At 43.4% G+C, this 25,051-nt stretch overlaps 1 protein-coding gene across 1 annotated transcript; it reads left to right on the top strand.

The window, feature by feature from the left end:
- The first annotated feature begins 179 nt into the window (after positions 1 to 179).
- On the top strand, positions 180 to 24,835 carry LOC115162911 (cullin-3). The gene is made up of 16 exons (XM_029714422.1): positions 180 to 242; positions 2,294 to 2,491; positions 14,702 to 14,815; positions 15,286 to 15,446; positions 16,263 to 16,377; positions 16,565 to 16,793; positions 17,235 to 17,380; positions 17,640 to 17,816; positions 18,392 to 18,562; positions 19,044 to 19,151; positions 19,551 to 19,675; positions 19,818 to 19,914; positions 20,207 to 20,341; positions 20,635 to 20,821; positions 23,534 to 23,679; positions 23,817 to 24,835. The coding sequence occupies exons 1-16, from the start codon at positions 180 to 182 to the stop codon at positions 23,946 to 23,948; spliced, it is 2,304 nt and encodes a 767-aa protein (XP_029570282.1). The 3' UTR covers positions 23,949 to 24,835.
- The last annotated feature ends 216 nt before the right edge of the window (positions 24,836 to 25,051 follow it).

Here is a 25,051-nt window from a genome sequence, read left to right as displayed (position 1 = left end):
GGTAGTCCGCCATTGCTGTGTGGGGAGATCTACATTAGAGCAACATTGACATTTGGTTGTCAACAACCAATTACGGACCAGCGAGGAAGGTCTAGTGGAAGCTGTTCCACAAGTATATTTCCCTGTACCTAACCAGATAATATTTTCATGTAAATACAGAACACACAGACGAAGTAACCATGTCCAATCTGAGCAAAGGCGGCACCAAAAAGGACACCAAGATGAGAATACGAGCCTTTCCTGTAAGTACACACCGCTGATAGGACCTGTCCCTGCCAGCAGGCGGTGACTGGACCGCCGAGGTTCGAGTAACTAGCTAGCTTGGGAGTGCAGTTTGCAAGGCCGGTCTTTCAGTAAACAAAGTAACGTTAGCTAGCTGCCCCCTACTAGAGGTTATGGATAGCTGCTTGCTAGCTCATGTACTGTTAGCTACCTACCAACTCTTAGCTAGCTAGTAACGTTACTGTTGAATTATTAATTAACATTAGCTAGCTAACGTTACTGTACACACTTTACCCGGGGGGAAAAATTATTGCTAGCAACCTAACTTTAGCTAGTTAACATTAAGTAAATATTTGGCGACGTAACTTTGTTTGTGGCCTCATCATGGCTTGTTGTATTTAGTCAATTCAGAAACTGGTGGGTAGGAGAGCATTGTTGTGTAACGTTATTTTGCATGACATGGTTTGCGGAATCACGTTTTTTGTTACATGCCAATTAAACATTGATACCCCAACTAACTTTAACTGCTAGATAACTTTAGCTAACATTTTGCATCGACTGTAATAGCCAGTTAGTTACTTTGTCTGTCAAGTAGCTAGTCTAACTTGCATTGGGAAACCGTCTGCTGATAGCTAGATCTAAGTTAATGGACGAAAGCTAATGGGAGAAAGCTATTGGATGAAATCAGTATTCAGAAGATAAGTATTCATGTCTTTTAAAAAGAAAATTACATTTTTTTTCTCCCCAATTTTGTGATTATGATCATGTCTCATAGTCAGCCTGCATGCGCCTGGCCTGCCACAAGGAGTCGCTAGAGCAAAGTCCCGCCCGACCAAACCCTCCCGTAACCCGGACGACGCTGGGCCAATTGTGCGCTGCCCTATGGGACTCCTCCTGGTCACGGCCGGTAATGACACAGCCTGGTAACACTGTGATGCAGTGCCTTAGATCGCTGCGCCACTCGGGAGGCCCAGTATTCAGTTCTGATGGATGTGCCTCCACCGAATCCTCAATGATCCCCTAGCTCTCAAACGATTCTCTCCATATGGTTTTCAGCAGTTGCCGTCACCCACGGTTGGCTCTGGGAGCTACAATTCTGACGCTGTGTTTTAAAGTTTAGAAACGTAAATAATCATCGCTTGCGAAAAGGTTTTCGAAACAAATGCCCCTTATTATTTCTCGCTGATATGAAATATATATATATTTTTTTTAAAAAAAAAAGCAGATTTACACAGATCCATACGTCGTGTGTGCCTCCAGTTGATGGACTACACTTCATCCCCATTGTGCCGGGATGTGGATGGTGCCATATCCAAACACCTTGTATGCAGCTTTCGGCCAGCCTCACTTTGGAGAGCCTCCAGGTTTAACAGGCCATGGTTGAGCGTGACAGCCAAAGGGGACAAGGGATTTATATCAAGCTGTGAATATGGCATGTTTAGCTGAGTGTGATGGTTGACTGCAGTGCCATTTACTGTCTGTCCAGTTAAAAGGAGAATTTAGGGGAATGGGAAATGTTATGAGACACAGTTAGAGGTGGTCGTGAGCAATATGATATGGAAAATATAAAATGCTTTCATTCATGCTATGGTCTGTATGAAACCTTATTGGGAATATTATCATGATATTGCAGTACTACAGTCTTAGTTCATCACAAGGAACACAAATAGTGACATGCCTACTCGGTTTCCCTTACAGTGATTTGTTTTATATACTTTTGCATATAGGGTCAAAAGTAGGAATATAAATCATGTATTTTCTGGATGAGCGGTTCTTTTCTCAATGTTACAGTCAAACTGTTAGATATTGCATCATAGTACAGGCTACTCTTTAAATCAGTAGGGATTTTTGGGTTGCGGAAGTGCAGCAAGTGTAGACTTGTTTCTCTCACCTAAAGAAGTAAGCTAGCCTAGCAGGAGACTGATAAAGATTGTGGCTATGCACACAATGTCTATCAAGCTGCTTTGTTCCAGTTCTCCCTCAAACGAGGGAGCCAACGATCCCCGAAACGTTGACCTGTCAGTCCGTTTCTCTGCTCTCCTCTCACTCTTACTTCCTTTGTCCGCTGCAGATGACGATGGACGAAAAGTATGTCAACAACATCTGGGACCTTCTGAAGAATGCCATCCAGGAGATCCAGAGGAAGAACAACAGCGGGCTGAGCTTTGAGGAGCTCTACAGGAACGCCTACACCATGGTGCTGCACAAACATGGCGAGAAGCTCTACACGGGCCTCCGGGAGGTGGTCACCGAGCACCTCATCAACAAAGTAAGGCCAATGAACGCATGGTGGTAGATTGTATTCATCCCAGCGCAGGTCAGGATGTTGATTCAGTACTGGGTGCTGTTTATTAGGTAATGCGATGGGAAAACGTTTAAAAACATTTCGCAACAGACAATGGAAAAAAAGTGTTTCTTATTGGTCGCGTCCAGGTAGTCCCTCCCTGTTTCAACCAGTTTTCTTTCGTTTGGTGCCTCATGAACACGACCTGGGTCTGGATTAACGTCCCCTTTGCTGGATTTGTGTGGGTATGTGGTAATAATCACCCTTATAAAATCACTGGCAGGTCTTTAGCGTATTTTCCGTCAGTACATTTGCAGGATCTCTGGAGTCTGAGAATAGTCACTGAGCTTAATCACAAAATCCTTTTAATTGTTGAAAAGCAAGGAAACAAATCTTGTGAAAGCCTGTCACATGAATCCAGGTCATATTAAATTAAAGGCTGATTTGGCCTGTTCAGTGTTGGGCCTGTTTGGTATGCTGACAGCATGATGAAGTGGAGCGCTCATTCAACCTTTTACTGTAGAAAAGCTCCAGGGATCTGTTTGACTATGGCTGGATGCGGCGGTCTTGCAAAACACGAGTTGCTCCCATTCATTCATCAGCCTTGTATTTAGTAGTTGGAAATGAAATGAGAAAAGTTAGCCCAATTCCTCTATCAGAAGGCCCAGCTCCACTAGGGCCCATAGGCATCTGACTGGAGATTTGAAGGCCCTCTTTCAATAATAGCACACACACAGTTCTGATCTTTGACAAGCTCGGCTGATTGAAAAAGCCTCCTGTTTCGGAGAGGATTTGTATTTTTGGCTTTGTTCTGTCTACTTGTGTAGGTACTATAAAGCAGATCAATCTGCCTTTTTGTAATTTAATCAGTGATTGTGATAGCCTTTATTTTATTTTAGTGTACTTTTTACCCCTTTTTCGTGATATCCAATTGGCAGTTACTGTCTTGTCCCATCGCTGCAACTCCTGTGCGGAATCGGGAGAGGCGAAGGTCGAGAGCCATGCATCCTCCGAAACACGACCCTGCCAAGCCGCACTGCTTCTTGACACACTGCTCGCTTAACCCAGAAGCCAGCCGCACCAATGTGTACGTACAACTCGCGACCGACGTCAGCGTGCATGCGCCCAGCCCGCCGCAAGGAGTTGCTAGAGCACGATGGGACAAGGACATCCCGGCCGGCCAAACCCTCCCCTAACCTGGACGACGCTGGGCCAATTGTACGCTGCCTCATGGGTCTCCTGGTTGCGACACATCCTGGGATCGATCCCGGGTCTGTAGTGATGCCTCAAACACTGCGATGCAGTGCCTTAGACCGCTGCATCACTCGGGAGGCCCGCGATTGCAATAGCCTTTGAGGATAGTTTTTGTATCACATGATCCCTATAACATTCCTGTTTAAACCACACGCCATGTAGGCCAACATATTCCACTGAATGAGAAGCAGCAGGAAGCAGCATGAGATTATCTCGAAGCCGTGAAGCTATAGCGTCTGCAAACTATTTGGAAACAATGACATTACTGGGCCAATGAAACATCTATGCAGGGCTAGGGCTGTGACGGTCATGAAATTTTGTCTGCCAGGTGATTGTCATTCAAATAACTGCCAGTCTCACTGTAATTGATGCAAAAAGTAAATCCACTGATGCGGACCTTTTGGAACATCTCTTTTTTTTTTTTTTTAAGTCTAAAATCCATTTAATATAGCCTGCAAATCACAATAAATCCATTATTTTAGGCATGTCTAAAGAAACATTATGATGTGAAGAAAATGTAGTCTATTTCAGAAGAACGAATAGCATATTCTGAGTCGTCCTTATGTTAGGGCCTGATCTGGCTGTGGGCTACACTAGTTCATTTAGCGGGCAAGATTTGCTTATAATTCCTGTGGCATTATTTTATAGTAAGAACAATACAATTGAAAATAGCTGAATAAAATGTAAAGGTTATTTTTCATCAAACGATTTGAGGGAGTGAGCATATGCGTCTATTCTGTTTTGAGCAGTTAATGAAGAAACAGGTCCTCATGTATGCTTCATTTCTAGATTTTTATGCAACTTTAGTTGTGATGCAAACGTTAGGCTATGTGTTTTGATTTCTAATACATTCTAAGGCTTCATGGTGCGACAAAGGATGAGTTGAAAAAAGTTGCATGAAAGGGAAGCTCTCTTTTTGTTCACAATTTGACAAGCACTTGATAATATACTCATGCATTATTCTAAATTTAATCTGGTCTTTACATATAGTCTACTAATATACAGTACCAGTCAAAAGTTTGGACACCTCATTCAAGGGTTTCTTTATTTTTACTATTTTCTACATTGTAGAATAATAGTGAACACATCAAAACTATGAAATAACACATATGGAAACATGTAGTAACCAAAAAAGTGTTAAACAAATCTAAATATTTGTTATATTTGAGGTTCTTCAAAGTTGCCACCCTTTGCCTTGATGACAGCTTTGTACACTCTTGGCATTCTCTCAACCAGCTTCATGAATTATTCGCCAGTGTGGAATTATACAAAAAAAGAATAGAAATCATCCATAGCCTGCATTCGAATAGCGAATGGAGGTTATGTGCAGTTACTTTTTTAATATGCCAGGTAGGCTACACTGTTTGTAAAGCGGATTAATGTGCTTAATTTTTAAGAATTGAGCAATAAATATAGCAGCACAAGAAAGCTAGGATCCACTTGTATTAAATAGTGGCAAGTTAACTCTGTTTTCATGTGCGTTTGTGCAATGACTGGGCTTATAAGAACATGTTTCTCTAAGCTCGGTAGGCTATGGGCTCTCCAACCATGTTTCAGGGGTCTTGGGCCTATAGGCTATGTTTGGAGTTATTTGTCCACTTCAGTTGTGATACTAATCTTAGCAAAACATATAGGCCAATTGGCTCTGTGTTCTCATGCAATTGCATAGCCTATAGAAATGTTGCGCAACAGGAACACATTTCATTCCATGCATCAACCACCTACGAGGAGCTGGCTCTCCCTGCCCAACAGGTGATCCTATTCCGCTCAAACTGAATACCAGGGCTCTCATGAAGTGTTTAATGGGATTTTCGATGGCATTTGCATTGATGTCAGAGTGATTAGAGGGACAATAGTGTGCTGAGTTAGAATGTTTGGTAGGCTACTAATGACATTCATAGGCATCAGATGACTGCTATCATGACTGCCAGTGTGGCTGTAATACGGTCACCATAACAGACCTATGTAGGGCGGCATGCCTACCTTTTGAGATGACCAATCATTGCTGTGAATGTCAATATTTCAGCATTGGCCTTAAAAAAAAAACACCACCCAATTGGCATCTCAGAATTAAAACGAATTATCTCCCATTGACATTCTGTTCCTGTCCCCCACATTTGCAATCAGAGAAATGGGGTAAATTCAATTGAATTCAATCACTTTTTGACAGCATTCCTTTTGATTTAAACAAAAACTTTTCATACATGTTTGCCCATGAAAGAAGGGGTCATAAAGTGACTTTTTGGACCTAAATGCCAAAACATCCAGGAGATAAAGGTTGACCCTTTTTTGCATACCCCACCATACTATGAGACGTCCATGTCTTTATCACTGGAAAAGAGAAACAGTTGAGTTTCATATAATTTAAAATCGATTTGCATAAGTTGTAGCTTAGACCCTATTTCACATCTGAGGTTTTTGTGTTGTGCCTGCCGTCGGTTGAGACACAACATGCTCTTAAATACAGGGTGGGTGTCATTTCAATCATAGGTCCATTCTATGAATTATATTTCTATCCCTTCAGACCACTGCAATGTAGCTGGTACACCATTAGGCTTGGGCGATATACCATATACCAGGGATTTTGAAATACAGAGCCCCACCTTGCAGGGGTGCGTGTTATGCCACTGGTAATAACTAGAAGTTGACTATCTAAGATGCGCCAAATAAATTATCTCCAGCTCAGGGCTTCAGCTATGCATTTGGTTTGCCAACTTGCTAGCTAAGTGGCAAGATGGCAAGATCAAGCTTCTTGGTTACAGCAGAGACAATCAATCCCCTACTGGATCAAGAGCCGAGCTGTCTAATATTTATTTTGTGAGTGCAGAAAACAGCGAGTAGCCTTTTGAGATAGTTGTAGAACTTTATGAGCTGGGTTGTCTGTCCTGCAAATAGTTTGTTCGCTTGGGCTTGTTAGCATTTAGCTAGCTATGGAAATTCGCTACTACTATATTGGCAAAATGTTGTTATTGACACAGCCTTATTCTTTATTTTAAATACCCCAATACATTTCTGACACCATTCAAACCAATGAGGGTTTGGAACTTTAAAGGCAATTATCTCATAATCATATTTTTTCAGATAGAACCTTACAGTCCCAAGCTCTCGATTTGTAAAAATAATAATTACCTTTGGGAAGAAATAGCGCCCCTTGTGTGCACATATACCCCGGTATGGTACAGGATTGGTATGAAAATCTGGATACCGCCCAACCCTAAACACCATTTAACATTTTAAAGATGCACTATGCAGAAATCGCTCTGCCATTTCCTGGTTGCTAAAATTCTAATACTTCCCCTAATTTCAGTTAAACTTGCTTGTTTAATGTAGAGAATCATTGTACCATCTAAACCGCTGTGAAATATCTTTTCCATAACCCAAAATATTGTATTTTCAGCTGTTTGAAGCTGATGTACAAAACTGAAAGTAAAAGATGCAAAAACCAAACTTAAAAACGAGACACATAGAAATACTACACACAGAAGCGATCTACCGCTTCTTAGACTTGCTTTCAATTAGAATGACAGATCTATAACTGACATTTCTATGTGAATTTTGTTAGGTCGCCCAAAAAGTTACATATTGCCGTTTTAATTTAATTGAAATGTTGACTTCGATTTAATTCCACAAAGATGACTGCCGATCCACCAACCGTCGAATGTCAACTTAGAGTCATGTCTACTCTATTATCTATATTTATGATTTCAATAGGTTTCCTGTGGAAGATTAACAGTATAATTTAAAACAACAGATATTCCCGTTCAAGTCAACATTCTCTTTGTCGACCTCCAACCATCTTTGTGGTACCATAAGGAAAAGTTTTATTTTATTCCTATTTTACTACATTTATCACCCAAAACATGACACCTACCCTATATTTAAGAGCATGTTGTCTGAACCAATGGCGAGCACAACAACTTCAGACAATGTAAAATAGGGTCTAAGCTACAACATATGCGAGAAAAAAAATCAATTTTTATGCGTTTTTAGATAATTGACGTTGAAGAATTTTCTTATTTCTGAGGTAGATTTTTATTTATTTATGTAAATGATGTTATAATAGGGTCCAGACACACTTTTTGTGATTTGGCTTGTTTTTGAGAAACGATTCACAACCTCATTGCCCGTTCTGCAGTAAGTATCAAGGCACGCAAAAGACATGAACAAAAGCCCAAACACCCAAATATACTGTTGTAGAAACGGACACACTCAGTATAGTGATGTAGTACACATTAAATTGTTTCATTGTGAAGTTTATCCGCTACGTTCTATTCCATTTTGTAGGACTCAAGATGTTTCTTCTTCCAGCTGTGCTGCGCGGGCTGTGTTGGTACTATAGGGACAGGCTCGGGCCTGAACAGCTGCGTGGGGCAACAGCGCGACTTGACCAACATGGATTATAACGTCGCGGATAAAGTTCGGAATGACACAATTTCATGTGTACAACATCTTAAGACCTACATCACTATACTGAGAGCGTGTCTGTTTCTACAAGGGCATAAACTCAGCAAAAAAAGAAACGTCCCTTTTCAGGACTCTGTCTTTCAAAGATAAGTCGTAAAATTCTGATTTTCAGATCTTCATTGTAAAGGGTTTAGACACTGTTTTCCATGCTTGTTCAATGAACCATAAACAATTAATGAACATGCACCTGTGGAACGGTCGTGAAGACACTAACAGCTTACAGACGGTAGGCAATTAAGGTCACAGTTATGAAAACTTTGCACACTAAAGAGGCCTTTCTACTGACTCTGAAAAACACCAAAAGAAAGATGCCCAGGGTCCCTGCTCATCTGGGTGAACGTGCCTTAGGCATGCTGCAAGGAGGCATGAGGACTGCAGATGTGGCCAGGGCAATAAATTGCAATGTCCGTACTGTGAGACGCCTAAGACAGCGCTACAGGGAGACAGGATGGACAGCTGATCATCCTCGCAGTGGCAGACCACGTGTAACAACACCTGCACAGGATCGGTACATCCGAACATCACACCTGCGGGACAGGTACAGGATGGCAACAACTGCCCGAGTTACACCAGGAATGCACAATCCTTCCATCAGTGCTCAGACTGTCTGCAATAGGCTGAGAGATGCTGGACTGCGGGCTTGTGGGCCTGTTGTAAGGCAGGTCCTCACCAGACATCACTGGCAACAACGTCGCCTATGGGCACAAACCCACCGTCGCTGGACCAGACAGGACTGGCAAAAAGTGCTCTTCACTGACGAGTCGCGGTTTTGTCTCACCAGGGGTAATGGTCGGATTTGCATTTATCGTCGAAGGAATGAGCGTTACACCGAGGCCTGTACTCTGGAGCGGGATCGAGGTGGAGGGTCTGTCATGGTCTTCTCTGTTCTCTGTATACATCAATGATGTTGCTCTTGCTGCTGGTGATTGATCTACCTCTACGCAGACGACACTATTCTGTATACATCTGGCCCTTATTTGGACACTGTGTTAACTAACCTCCAGATGTGCTTCAATGCCATACAACACTTCTTCCGTGGCCTCCAACTGCTCTTAAATGCAACTAAAACGAAATGCATGCTCTTCAACCGATCGCTGCTCGCAAATGCTTTCCCGTCCAGCATCACTACTCTGGACGGTTCTGACTTAGAATATGTGGACAACTACAAATACCTAGGTGTCTGGTTAGACTGTAAACTCTCCTTCCAGACTCACATTAAACATCTCCAATCCAAAATTATATCTAGAATCGGCTTCCTATTCCGCAACAAAGCATCCTTCACTCATGCTGCCAAACACACCCTCGTAAAACTGACTATCCTACCGATCCTTGACTTTGGTGATGTCATTTACAAAATATCCTCCAACACTCTATTCAGCAAATTGGATGCAGTCTACCACAGTGCCATCCGTTTTGTCACTAAAGCCCCATATACTACCCACCACTGCGACCTGTATGCTCTCGTTGGCTGGCCCTCGCTTCATACTCGTCGCTAAACCCACTGGCTCCAGGTCATCTACAAGTCTCTGCCAGGTAAAGTCCCGCCTTATTTCAGCTCACTGGTCACCATAGCAGCACCCACCCGGAGCACGCGCTCCAGCAGGTATATCTCACTGGTCACCACCAAAGCCAATTCTTCCTTCGGCCGCCTCTCCTTCCAGTTCTCTGCTGCCAATGACTGGAACGAACTGAAAAAATCACTAAAGCTGGAGACTCTACCTCCCTCACTAGCTTTAAGCACCAGCTGTCAGAGCTGCTCACAGATCACTGCACCTGTGCATAGCTCATCTGTAAATAGCCCATCCAATCTACCTCATCCCCAAACGGTATTTATTTGTCTTGCTCCTTTGCACTCCAGTATCTCTACTTACACATTCATCTTCTGCACATTCTACCATTCCAGTGTTTAATTGCTATATTGTAATTACTTCGCCACCACGGCCTATTTATTGCCTTACCTCTCTTATCCTACCTCATTTGCACATGCTGTATATAGATTTTTCTACTGTATTATTGATTGTGTTTGTTTATTCCATGTGTAACTCTGTGCTGTTGTATGTGTTGAACTGCTTTGCTTTATCTTGGCCAGGTCACAGTTGCAAATGAGAACTAGCCTACCTGGTTAAATAAAGGTGAAATAAAAATAAATTTTAAAAATGGTCTGGGGCGGTGTGTCACAGCATCATCGGACTGAGCTTGTTGTCATTGCAGGCAATCTCAACGCTGTGCGTTACAGGGAAGACATCCTCCTCCCTCATGTGGTACCCTTCCTGCAGGCTCATCCTGACATGACCCTCAGCATGACAATGCCATCAGCCATGTTGCTCATTCTGTGCGTGATTTCCTGCAAGACAGGAATGTCAGTGTTCTGCCATGGCCAGCGAAGAGCCCGGATCTCAATCCCATTGAGCACGTCTGGGACCTGTTGGATCGGAGGGTGAGGGCTAGGGCCATTCCCCCCCCCCAGAAATTTCCGGGAACTTGCAGGTGCCTTGGTGGAAGAGTGGGGTAAAATCTCACAGCAAGAACTGATGCAGTCCATGAGGAGGAGATGCACTGCAGTACTTAATGCAGCTGGTGGCCACACCAGATACTGACTGTCACTTTTGATTTTGACCCCCCCCCCTTTGTTCAGGGACACATTATTCAATTTCTGTTAGTCACATGTCTGTGGAACTTGTTCAGTTTGTCTCAGTTGTTAACTCTTATTATGTTCATACAAATATTTACACATGATTGCTGAAAATAAGCGCAGTTGACATTGAGAGGACGTTTCTTTTTTTGCTGAGTTTATATGCTTAATTTAGAGTTATTAATGTAACTTTAGTTGTTCTACAAACGTTGGTCTATATGTTTAGGTTTTTGATACATTTTATGGCTGCATTTAGTTTATTTAGGTGTTTTTTATAGAATTTGTTCATGTCTTTTGCGTGCCCTAATACTGCACAGTGAGGAAGTGTATTGCAGGTGGGGTTAAAAAAAAATGAAAGCCAAAGTATTCAGACCCCTTGACTTTTTTTACACATTTTGTTGAGTTACAGCCTTATTCTAAAATGGATTGAATTATTTTTTCCCCCTCCTCAATCTACACACAATACCCCGTAATGACAATAGCAAAAACTGTTTTTTAGAAATGTTGGCAAGTGTATAAATAAATTGAAACATCACATTTACATAAGTATTCAGACCCTTTACTCAGTATTTTTTTAAATGCCCTATGGCAGCGATTACAGCCTCGAGTATGATGCTGCAAGCTTGGCACACCTGTATTTGGGGAGTTTCTCCCATTCTACTCTGCAGATCCTCTTAAGCTCTGTCAGGTTGGATGGGGAGCATCGCTGCACAGCTATTTTCAGGTCTTTCTGGAGATGTTGGGTACACGTCCGGGCTCTGGCTGGGCCACTCAAGGACATTCAGAGACTTGTCCCAAAGCTACTCCTGCGTTGTGTTGGCTGTGTGCTTAGGGTTGTAGTCCTGATGGTAGGTGAACCTTTACCCCAGTCTGAGGTCCTGAGCACTCTGGAGCAGGTTTTCATCAAGGATCTCTGTCCTTTAGTCTGTTCATCTTTCCCTTAATTTTGACTTGTCTCCCAGTCCCTTCCGCTGAAAAACATCCCCACAGCATGATTCTGCCACCACCATGCTTCACCGTAGGGATGGTGCCAGGTTTTCTCCAGACGTGACGCTTGGCATTCAAGCCAAATTGTTCAATCTTGGTTTCATCAGATCAGAGAATCTTATTTCTCATTCTCTGAAAAGTGCCTTTTGGCAAAACTCCAAGTGGGCTGTCATGTGCCTTTTACTGATGAGTGTCTTCCCTCTGGCCACTCTACCATAAAGGCCTGATTTGGTGGAATGCTGCAGAGATGGTTGTCCTTGTGGAAGAGTCTCCTTTCTCTAAAGAGGAACTCTGGGGCTCTGTCAGTGACCATCGGGTTCTTGGTCACCTCCCTGACCAAGGCCCTTCTCCCCCGATTGCTTTTTGGCCGGGCGGCCAGATCTAGGAAGAATCTTGGTGGTTGTAAACTTCTTCTGTTTTTAAGAATGACGGACACCACTGTTCTTGGGGACCTTAAGTGCTGCAGACATTTTTTGGTACTCTTTCCCAGATCTGTGTCTCGACACAATCCTGTCTCGTAGCTCTATGGACAATTCCTTTAACCTCATGGCTTGGTTTGTGCTCTGACATGCACTATCAACTGTGGGACCGTTATATAGACAGGAGTATGCCTTTCCACATTATGTCCAATCATTGAATTTGCCACAGGTGTACTCCATTGAAGTTGTAGAAACATCTAAAGGATGATCAATGGAAACAGGATGTACCTGAGCTAAAAAAAAATTGTATAATTCTTGAAGGCTTATTTATTATTTTTTTAACTCCTTTTTCTACCCAATTTCGTGTTATCCAATTGGTAGTTACAGTCTTGTCCCATCGCTGCAATTCTCGTACGGACTCGGAAGAGAGGAAGGTCGAGAGCCGTGCGTCCTCCAAAACACAACCAGCCAATCCGCACTGTTTCTAGACACAATTCCTGCTTAACCCGGAAGCCAGCTGCACCAATGTGTCGGAGGAAACACTGTACACCTGGCGACCGTCCCGCCACGAGTCGCTAGAGTGCGATGGGACAAGGTGGCGCCGGAGGGGAGGGCTGCCGTCTTATCAGATCATAACCAACCATGCTATATTGTTTTTTTGCATTGTTTGTAACTTATTTTGTACATAATGTTGCTGCAATCGTCTCTTATGACCGAAAAGAGCTCTGGACATCAGACCTGCGATTTCTCACCTCAAACTGGATGAAGAGTTCTTCAATGAGTCAGACGTGAGGGATATACTACTACAGACACCCGACCAGGCCCAGATCACCGTGATTCACTGGAGAAGGAAACTGATATTTCGTGGAAAAAATCAGGGTGCCTTGTGAGGATCGCAATGGGTCTTCCAAATAGACAATAACACCAAGCATACTTCCAAAGTTGTGGCAAAATGGCTTAAGGACAACAAAGTCAAGGTATTGGAGTGGCCATCACAAAGCCCTGACCTCAATCCTATAGAAAATTTGTTGGCAGAACTGAAAGTGTGCGAGCAAGGAGGCCAACTAACCTGACTCAGTTACATCAGCTCTGTCAGGAGGAATGGCCAAAATTCACCCAACTTATTGTGGGAAGCTTGTGGAAGGCTACCCAAAACGTTTGACCCAAGTTAAACAATTTAAAGGCAATGCTGCCAAATACTAACTGAGTGTATGTAAACTTCTGACCCACTGGGAATGTGATGAAATAAATAAAAGTTGACATTGACACTCTACCGCTATTGTTATTTACTGCTGCCTTTTAATTATTTGTTATTCTTGTCTATTTTTTTGTTGTATTTTCTTAAAACTGCATTGTTGGTTAAGGGCTTGCAAGTAAGCATTTCACTACCTGCCGGTTGCAGCCGGCTGCGACAGAGGCTGGACTCAAACCAGGATCTCTAGTGGCACAGCTAGCACTGCGAGGCAGTGCCTTAGACCACCCTGAGCTCAATTTTGAGTATCATAGCAAAGGGTCTGAATACTTATGTAAATAAGGTATGCCAAAAATTCTAAAAACCTGTTTTCGCATTTGTCATTATGGGGTATTGTGTGTAGATTGATTGAGCACATTTTATTTGATCCATTTTAGAATAAGACTGTAACGTAACTAAATGTGGAAAATAGGAAGGGGTCTGAATACTTTCCGAATATACTGTACATTTTCCCCAGAAGTTATAAAATTGTTTGACAACCCAGTTTGTATGCTTTTAAATTATATCAGTCTCAACCGTTTATCTTTTCCAGTGATGAAGACATGGATGTCTCATGGTATGGTGCGGTATGAAAAATGGGTCAACTTTGAGCACCTTTATCGCTTGATGTTTTGGCATTCAGGTCCAAAAAGTCACCACCTGAGCACTTCTACAATGGGTAAAGGTTTTGTTTAAATCAGAAGGGGTGCTGTCAAAAATGTATTGATTTCAATTGAATTTACCCAATATTAACACAGTTGTGCAAATCAATTAGGTGCCATTGATGGATTGGGCTTTTTGTGTTTTGAACATGTTTTCGAAAGTCTTATATTTGGATGATTGTGTTTTAGGCTACTAGACATAAGTACAACAGATTCATCAGTGGGTGATTTATAGTGAGCTGAGAGGAGTTCACTTTCCATTGAGATAGTGTGTGTGTGTGTGAGTCAGTGTGCTGGGCACTGTTTCACTAAATGGATGATGATGGCGTCTCTGCCTGGAGTTGATGAGCACAGTGTCCTTTAGAGTCCCATACAGAGAGTGAAGGAAACACTCAGAGAGAGGAGCTTGTAGAGGGAGAGGCTCACAGACAGCTTGTGTCATGCAGAGAAAGCGAGATGGGCTCAGTATGCTGAGTCATCAGTGTGGTGTGCGTGTAGAATCAAACGAATGCCTCTCTGCCTGACTGTGCTGCTGCCTCCCCACAGGTACGGGAAGATGTCCTCAACTCACTAAACAACAACTTCCTCCAAACACTGAACCAAGCCTGGAACGACCACCAGACGGCCATGGTCATGATCAGAGACATCCTCATGTACATGGTGAGTGTCACCACCAGCTAACAGAGCCATGCATTTAGAGAGTTGGGCCAACTTTTAGAATGTAGGTTTCATCCTAGACATAGTTGCATAGCGTTATTTTAATCCAGTCAGCAGATATGTTTTCAAGATACAACACTTTAAGTAAAAATGTACAAGTGATGTTACGTTTTGCATCATCACACTTTTAGAAAACATAACTGCTGACATGCATCATTTGTGCTGATCAGACGTGCACACTTCTTAGTTATTAGGATTTGACTGTATTTCTCAATGCAGTGTTGTCTCGTAACCATCCCTTGGACTGGCAATGCATTGCTGCAGGTCTCAAACGCGCCCCGGGGTGAAGTTTTCCTTTAAGTACAGATCAGCTTCCCAATCCTAACCATAACCGTTAGTGGGGTAAATGCAAAACTTATTTAAGATCAACCTTGACTGACAAAGCCTCCCCCTCTCTTCCTCTTGTTTCCCAGGACCGGGTGTACGTGCAGCAGAACAACGTGGAGAATGTCTACAACCTGGGCCTGATCATCTTCAGGGACCAGGTGGTGCGCTACGGCTGCATCCGAGACCACCTCCGACAGACCCTCCTGGACATGATCGCACGAGAGAGGAAGGGCGAGGTGGTGGACAGGTATAATAATATGACCCCGTCTATACACAGGCCCCGTTCAACTTTTTTAAAAGTACACAAACTCCTAGCTTCGTTGAAGGAATCACTGAAATTACTGGATAAGTGGAATCACTACAAATGACTGGACAAGTGAAAGCCATGCGGTGGAATGCTTGTGTTCATCTGTCCAGTCATGTCTAAGCATTGACTGTTTCGAGGGAGGGAGGAAGGATGCACTTTTGAAGGAATTCGAACAGAGCCACAATTTCTGAGCTGAAGGATGCAGTGTTTCTCCCGATAAAGAAAACCACAACCCTAATCCATGATTATTTCATTGTGCTCTTTGTTATATTTAAAGTATCTGATAGTCTTTGAGCTGACCCAGACCTAAATGGCACCCTATACACCGAGTGTACAAAACATTATGAACACCTTCCTAAAATTGAGTTGAAAGCGTTCCACAGGAATGTTGATCCCAATGCTTCCCACAGTTGTTAAGTTGGCTGGATGTCTTTTGGGTGGTGGACCATTCTTGCGTGAAAAACCCAAGAGCGATGCAGTTCAAACTCTGAATGGCACACAAACAATTTCTCAATTCTCTCAAGGCTTAAAAATCCTTCTTTAACCTCCCCTTCATCTACACTGATTGAAGTGGATTTAACAAGTGACATACACGATCATAGCTTTCACTTGGATTCACCTGGTCAGTCTATAACATGGTCAAAGCAGGTGTTCCTCATGTTTTCTACATTCAGTGCACTACTTTTGACCAAGGTCCATAATAGAATGCAATTTGGGACTCCACTGTACTTGACACACACACTCTCTCTCTCTCAGGGGGGCGATCAGAAATGCATGCCAGATGTTAATGATCTTAGGCCTTGAAGGGAGGTCGGTTTACGAAGAGGACTTTGAGGCCCCGTTTTTAGAAATGTCTGCAGAGTTCTTCCAGGTTTGTAAGAATCCCCACCCCACCCCACCCACCCATCTATTCACACATTTAATTCATAATGCTATATGTGTCATGCATGTTGACTTGCAGTGATATGTTGTTGGCCTACTATCATGTTATAAACATAATGTGTATCCCCTCTCAATCTCCCAAGGTGCTCCTAACCCCGTGTTTGTTTGCCCTCCAGATGGAAAGTCAAAAGTTTTTGGCAGAGAACAGCGCGAGCGTGTACATAAAGAAAGTGGAGGCGCGGATAAACGAGGAGATCGAGCGCGTGCTGCACTGCCTGGACAAGACGACGGAGGAGCCCATCGTCAAGGTGGTGGAGCGGGAGCTCATCTCCAAGCACATGAAGACCATCGTGGAAATGGAGAACTCGGGCCTCGTCCACATGCTCAAGAACGGAAAGACAGAGGGTCAGTGTGTCACACTACTTCTACTACTACTCCAGTCCCAGCTATGGTCTGTGTCCCAAATGGCACCTTATTCCCTATGCATTCAACTACTTTTGATGGGGACGATTGGGCTCTGGTCAAAAGTAATGCACTATGTAGGGAACAGGGTGACATTTGGGACACAGGCTGTTTTCTTTCCCTTTTTTTTAATGAAAGGGCTATTTCACCCTGATGTTAAAGTTTGTCAGACGTTTGTGTACCTCTTAAAGAGGTATTTTGTAGAGCAGAATAATAGAGTAATGTACACTGTGTGAATGTGTGTTGTTATCGTGTGCATACTTGGTACCACATCAATGTCAGCAATTCAATATTTATTGTGAAATATATTCTGTGTAGTGGGTGGTCTTTGGATACTAATGTGTTTGTACTGATGTGTGTGTGTGTGTGTGTGCGTGAACACAGACCTGGCGTGTATGTATAAGCTCTTTAGCAGAGTGCCAAACGGACTGAAGACAATGTGTGAGTGCATGAGCTCCTACCTCCGCGAGCAGGGCAAGGCGCTGGTGTCAGAGGAGGGCGAGGGCAAAAACCCTGTAGATTACATCCAGGTAACTCACACAGGAAGTGACATCATTGACAAGGGGCAGGGGGGGTCCACTAAAGGTTGATCTCTGGCTACGTTCTCGTCAAAGATTTAACAATAGTGAAAACTCCAGCGAATGCTTTTAAATCTACAACAGGGATGCAATTTCTGTTATACTTCATATTGACACTAGATGGCAGCGTACACAAGAGCATGTAGTAAGTGCTACTGCTTTCCAATAATAATGTCACATTTTCTTCCTTCCTCCGTTTTGTTCTCTGCAGGGACTGTTGGATCTGAAGTCACGTTTTGACCGCTTCCTCCAAGAGTCGTTCAACAACGACCGGCTCTTCAAGCAGACAATCGCAGGGGACTTTGAATACTTCCTCAACCTCAACTCGCGCTCCCCCGAGTACCTCTCCTTGTTCATCGATGACAAGCTGAAGAAAGGCGTAAAAGGAGTGGGTGGTTTTCTGATGTAATGGGGGAGGAACGTCCTCCCCTCAGGGCGCACAGGCTGCATCCCTAATGACACCATATTCTCTATATAGTGCACTACTTTTAACCAGAGCCCGATGGCACCATATTTACTACGTAGTGCCCTACTTTTGACCAGGGCCCAGTACCCTGTCATTGTTCCTGAACAACAGCCCGAAAGAATGAAAGCTTGACCTCATCACTCATTTGGAATTATATAAAGTTTGACACAAATATCATACCTCCAAGACATGCTAACGGGAGGTTAGTATTTTTAAGGGGGTATGATATTAGTGTGTAACTTTCTCACTCATCATTGTTCACGATTCGTTCAGGACTATCTGTAATCATGGTAGCATCCAAATAATGTAGAAGTGTTTAGAAACATGTTCTATGCTGGAGTACAGAGCCAAAACAACAACAAATGCCACTGTCCCAATACTTTTGGAGCTCACTGTATAAGGAGTTCAATATTTGATTAAATTAGTGTTTGAAATGTAATCATTTAAAGTGTGTGTGCTTGTGTAACGCTCACTTTCCCCTCGTCCTGTATGTGTAGTTGACGGAGCAAGAGGTGGAGTCGATCCTGGACAAGGCCATGGTGCTCTTCAGGTTCATGCAGGAGAAGGATGTGTTTGAGAGGTACTACAAACAGCACCTGGCCAGGAGGCTGCTCACCAACAAGAGTGTCTCGGACGACTCGGAGAAGAACATGATCTCTAAGCTCAAGGTGAATATACAGGAAGAGCAGTCGCTATATATCTTAAGAACTTCCATCCATTAATATGTTCATCAACGTTTTTTTTATTTATTTTTTTAGATATATTGTAGCACCTTAAATACCTAAGTGCGACCTTGTGTTCAAATACTATTTCAAATATTTCATATACTTCGAGTGTTTGCTTTAGCCTGTTTGGGGTGCCATGTAGGCGGGGTTTGCACTTTTGGTGCTTTTTGATTGGTTCAATTGCAACAGGAAACCTCAAGCTAGCGAAGCTAAAGTATTTGAAATCATTTTGAATTGTATTTTGATCCCAGATCTGGTACAATACATTTTTAACTTGAACTGCACAGAGACTGTGTTGAACCTCAGCTCAGCTGAGTGCAGAGTCAGTGTGAAAGAAACGGATAGCGCGAGTGAAGTGTTGTTTAATAGATCTGTCTCATCTCGTCTCTTTCTCACTCTCTCGTTCTCTGGTTCCCCTGGCCAGACGGAGTGTGGTTGCCAGTTCACCTCTAAACTGGAAGGCATGTTCCGGGACATGAGCATCTCAAACACAACCATGGACGAGTTCCGCCAACACCTACAGTCAACGGCGGTGAGACACCCACTCCCAGAACCAGTCCAGTGTTGGTTCTGGGGAACATAGAGCTTGCCAGCTTGTAGTCCTAAAAAAACTGAAATTAGTTACTTCTGGTTTGTTCAGCCATTCCAGTGGAGAAAGAAAAGGCTTAGGAGATATTATATAACAAAACGTATAAGTTCTAAGCCTATGTTTACCACAGACCTTATTTTTGGAGTTTATCAAAAAAAACCTACAAAAACTCCATTCATTTTCCCACAGGCTTTGAACCATGGCGGAGTTGGTGCCTATAAAAAGACGCCATTACTATTGCTCTCTATTTAACCTAGCCATTAGCTCTCCCAAAGCGAATAGCACATCTTGTGAAGCTTTTGATACCTCAGTGGAAGACGTAGATCTAACTTTCATCCCCAGGTGTCGTTGGGCGGAGTTGATCTCACAGTGAGGGTCTTGACAACAGGTTACTGGCCAACGCAGTCTGCCACGCCCAAATGTAATATCCCCCCTTCTCCTCGACATGCATTTGAAGTCTTTAGAAGGTTTGTCTTTCATTTACTTTGCATAGCAGAGGCCATATGTTTTCTGCTGCAGGTTGTGGAAGCGGGGCTCTGTCCATTGTTTGTCTGTGTTTATCTTTAACGCTGTAGTGTGTGACTGTCCCCTCTGGCTCTGTGGCTATAGGTTTTATCTGGCCAAGCACAGCGGCAGGCAGCTTACGTTGCAGCATCACATGGGCTCTGCAGACCTCAACGCCACCTTCTACGGCCCAATCAAAAAGGTATGCAGGGGACAGCCTTTGCCTGGCTGACAGACTGATGCATGCACACACACCAGTAATGTCAACATCAGGCCTTGATAACAGCAGGTGCATCAAGGCTGTACTTGCCTTTTTGAATATGGGATGAACAGGGATGTGTGGGGGGCGGGGCTAAACTAACATTTCACACATTTTTGTTTATATAAGCATGACATAGTCAGTGATTGAACAGAGGCTACATTGATGATTCCTCATTTGTGACTGAGTTACCTGAAGGTGGCCGGTGGTGACCTCTCATTTCCTCTCCCCCCAGGAGGACGGCTCAGAGGTGGGGGTGGGCGGCGCCCAGGTAACAGGCTCCAACACCAGGAAGCACATACTGCAGGTGTCCACCTTCCAGATGACAATACTAATGCTCTTCAACAACCGGGAGAAGTCCATGTTTGAGGTACAGCCGCTAATTGAATGCGTAGAACATCACTGAATAAAGTCAAGTTTGTACGGGGGATGTATTTAGGTAATGTGATGTCTTTTATTATATATGCATGATGTTGATATTTGTGGTCTGGCAATGTCTTTCCCTGAGAGGATAAAATGATATTGAATTGAAAAAGTTACACTTGTTTCTCTATAAACAGAATGTATTATTTGTTTTCAGTATAATGCAGTCATGGATCAAAGGATCCCTCTGCCTCATATCCCTCTCCTCTTTGTCCCCATCTCTCGCTCACTGCTGTGTAGGAGATCCAGCAGGAGACAGACATCCCGGAGAGGGAGCTGGTGCGAGCGCTGCAGTCACTGGCCTGCGGGAAGCCCACCCAACGCGTCCTCACCAAGGAGCCCAAGTCCAAGGAGATCGAGAACGGCCACGTGTTCACCGTTAATGACCAGTTCACCTCCAAGCTGCACCGCGTCAAGATCCAGACAGGTAACAACCATATAGACCATTCTTGTGCAACACAGATTCAAAGATCTAAGCCATGCATAACCGAAATGGCACAAAAACATCCAAGATTTATTTTGTTTCAGCCTTGCTTTCTGAAACATTGCGTTGTGACTTTGAACTGTATGCACAGTGCATTCGGGAAGTTCAGACCCCTTGACTTTTTCCACATTTCATTCTAAAATGTATTAAATTGTGTTTTCCTCATCAATCTACACACAATAACCCATAATGACAAAGCAAAAACAGGTTTGGATTTTTTGCAAATTTATAAAAAATATACTTTTTTTTAAAGATACCTTATTTACATAAGTATTCAGACCCTTTGCTATGAGACTCAAAATTGAGCTCAGGTGAATCCTGTTTCCATTGATCATCCTTTAGATGTTTCTACAACTTGATTGGAGTCTTCCTGTGGTAAATTCAATTGATTGGAAAATATTTGGTAAGGCACACACCTGTCTATATAAGGTCCCACAGTTGACAGTGCATGTCAGAGTAAAAACCAAGCTATGAGGTCGAAGGAATTGTCTGTTGTGCTCCGAGACAGGATTGTGTTGAGGCACAGATCTGGGAAAGAGTACCAAAAAATGTTTGCAGCATTGAAGGTCCGCAAGAACACAATGGCCTCCATCATTCTTAAATGAAAGAAGTTCAGAAACACCAAGATTCTTCCTAGAGCTGGTCAACCGGCCAACCTGAGCAATCGGGGTGGCAGCATCCTGCTGTGGGGATGTTTTTCAGCGGCATGGACTGGGAGACTAGTCAGGATTGAGGGAAAGATGAATGAAGCAAAGTACCGAGAGATCCTTGATGAAAACCTGCTCCAGAGCGCTCAGGATCTCCGATTGGGGCAAAAGTTCACCTTCCAACAGGACAACGACCCTAAGCACACAGCCAAGACGATGCAGGAGTGGCTTTGGGACAAGTCTTTGAATGTCCTTGAGTGGCCCAGCCAGAGCCCGGACTTGAACCCGATTGAACATCTCTGGAGAGACCTGAAAATAGCTGTGCAGCGACGCTCCCCATCCAACCTGACAGAGCTTGAGGGGATCAGCAGAGAAGAATGGGAGAAACTCCCCAAATACAGGTGTGCCAAGCTTGTAGCATCATACCCAAGAAGACTCGAGGCTGTAAATTTGATTATTGTTGTTTTATTTTGATATGTTTTCAAATATGTCAATTTTTTGGGGGGGGAATTGTCATTATGGGGCATTGTGTGTAGATTGAGTGGACACAATTTTTTTCCATCTAATTCAGAAAAAGGCTGTAAAAAAAAAAGTAAAGGGGTCTGAATACTTTCCCGAATACATTGTATACCAACCTTCTAAGGGTCATTCTACCCACAGAACTATGAGTTTATATTTATATGATTCTACCTCTGATACACTACATGACAAAGTATGTGGACACCTGCTCGTCGAACATCTCATTCAAACATCATGGGCATTAATATGGAGTTGGTCCCCCTTTTGCTACTATAACAGGCTTTCCACTAGATATTGGAACATTGCTGTGGAGACATGCTTGCATTCAGCCACGAGCATTGGTGAGGTCAGGCACTGATGTTGGGCGATTAGGCCTGGCTCACAGTTGGCGTTCCAATTCATCCCAAAGGTGTTCGATGGGGTTGAGGTCCGAGCTCTGTGCAGTGCACGCCAGTCAAGTTCTTCTACACCGATCTCGACAAACCATTTCTGTATGGACCTCGCTTTGTGCACGGGGCATTGTCATGCTGAAACAGGAAAAGGCCTTCCACAATGTTGGAAGCACAGAATCGTCTAGAATGTCATTGTATGCTGTAGCGTTAAGATTTCCCTTCACTGGAACTAAGGGGCCTAGCCCGAACCATGAACAACAGCCCCATACCATTATTTCTCCTCCACCAAACTTTACAGTTGGCACTATGCATACATCGAGGTAGCGTTCTCCTGGCGTCCGTCGGACTGCCAGATGGTGAAGCGTGATTCATTACTCTAGAGAACGAGTTTCCACTGCTCCAGAGTCCAATAGCGGTGAGCTTTACACCACTCCAGCTGACGCTTGGCATTGCGCATGGTGATTTTAGGATTGTGTGCGGCTGCTTGGCCATGGAAACCCATTTCATGAAGCTCCCGACGAACAGTTATTGTGCTGACGTTGCTTCCAGAGGCAGTTTGGAACTCAGTAGTGAGTGTTACATCCGAGGACAGACTACTTTTACGCGCTTCAGCACTCGGCGGTCCCGTTCTGTGAGCTTGTGTGGTCTACTACTTCGTGGCTGAGTCGTTGTTGCTTCTAGATGTTTCCAATTTACAATAAGAGCACATACAGTTGACCGGGGTAGTTCTAGCAGGGCAGAAATTTGACTAACTGACTTGTTGGGAAGGTGGCATCCTATGACGGTGCCAAGTTGCAAGTCACCAAGCTCTTCAGTAAGGTCATTCTACTGCCAATGTTTGTCTATGAAGATTGCATGGCTCTGTGCTCCATTTTATACACCTGTCAGCAAGAGGTATGGCTGAAATAACTGAATCCACTAATTTGAAGGGGAGTCCACATACTGTTGTATAGTGTAGTGGAAAAACCCCACTGATCTCCACTCATCTGGATAGCCCAGTCACAGATTCACCTGTGCAGCGTGTATTATATATTCTTGTGCATGTAGCCATCATGAGGTTCCCAGCTGAAACGGATTTTCCTTGTGTTGGCCACTAGTCGCCGCTAAGCAAGGAGAGTCGGACCCGGAGAGGAAGGAGACGCGGCAGAAAGTGGACGACGACAGGAAGCACGAGATTGAGGCGGCCATCGTCCGCATCATGAAGTCTAGAAAGAAGATGCAGCATAACGTACTAGTAGCAGAGGTCAGTGGAATATAGTGTATGAAGATTGAGGTGTTTCGGGTACACCTGGTTGTACCTGTTAGTATTTAATTAACGTCAATAATTAGATGTGAGATCCGGTTCTGATTCGTGTCTCTGTGTTTGTACCGTCTCTCCAGGTCACCCAGCAGCTGCGATCGCGATTCCTCCCCAGTCCTGTAGTCATCAAGAAGCGCATTGAAGGACTCATTGAGCGGGAATATTTGGCGCGGACACCAGAGGATCGCAAAGTGTACACTTATGTAGCATAAAGGCGTGAATTCCATGAAACCTGACACAAAAAGAAACAATACCTTTTTTTTCTTGGACGGGTTATGCGTATGATTTGAAAGTTTGTCTCATACTGGGAAACACTGGGAAGCTTACTTTTCTTCCATTGAAAAAAAAAAAGTGCATTTATAAAGACAGTTTTTATTTCTCATATCTTTTAGATTTCTTCTGCAGAGAAGAGCTAAATGGAGGGATTGGATCTCGCTTTGTTACAGTTTCATGTTCCTAATGTGGCCTTGGGAAGAATTGGGGGGAGAGTATGAATGCATCAAGTGTACTGCATTCAAACCCAATATAACAAAAGGAAAAGAAAACGAGCATAAAACAATTATACAAAACATATACCAAGCAAATGTGGGTTGGCTACACGAAGACCAAGAAAATATTTGACATTTCTCACATGTTGATGTAAATGTATTATGTTTGTTTTTTCGTGGCAACATGCTGGTTGTACAGGCTGTTAGACACTATTGGCCTTTTTTCCCCTCTAAGGTTTTAATCAGAGAAGAGGAAGACATGGATGTAGTGGCTGGTTTGCAGAAAACAGGAGCAGTTGCTTTGATAGCATGTTTTCTCTTAAGGAGTGGTGGGAGAAGTCACATAAGTTCTATACAAGGTGTTGTTTTTTTTTCAATGGGGCCTATTGTAAAATTGGATCATCAGCCCAGAAAATATTTATCCTTGGAATTGTAGGTTCCTCCCTATGCAGATCAAAGGGGAAGTACATTTTTTTTCTTTACTGCATTTCAATTGGAACCAATTTAGCACCATGTTTTAATGTGTATAAATTGTAAAATAATTGTACTCACTAAAGTGGACTGTACAGGGCCTAGTGTTCATCATATTAAATGTAGAAAAAGAAAATGTACATCGAAGGGAATTTTGCCTCCCTGTTTTACGACTCTGTGCCTTGTGTATTGCTCTCTGAGAGCAGAGAGAAAGCCACAGTAAATTGTACAGTGAAATACAGTATCTGCGCCTCTGACCATAATTAAAGCGTAATGCATAGAGGGAACCACAGTCAAACTGTTAAGCATCTAAGAGGAACTCTTAACTATTTGTATAGCTTTCAAACAGTGGTAGC

Source organism: Salmo trutta, chromosome 26, assembly GCF_901001165.1.
Source record: "Salmo trutta chromosome 26, fSalTru1.1, whole genome shotgun sequence".
NCBI classification, from domain to species: Eukaryota; Metazoa; Chordata; class Actinopteri; order Salmoniformes; family Salmonidae; genus Salmo; species Salmo trutta.
The sequence above is the reverse complement of the archived record's forward strand: the minus strand, read 5'-3'. Positions and strand labels throughout refer to the sequence as shown.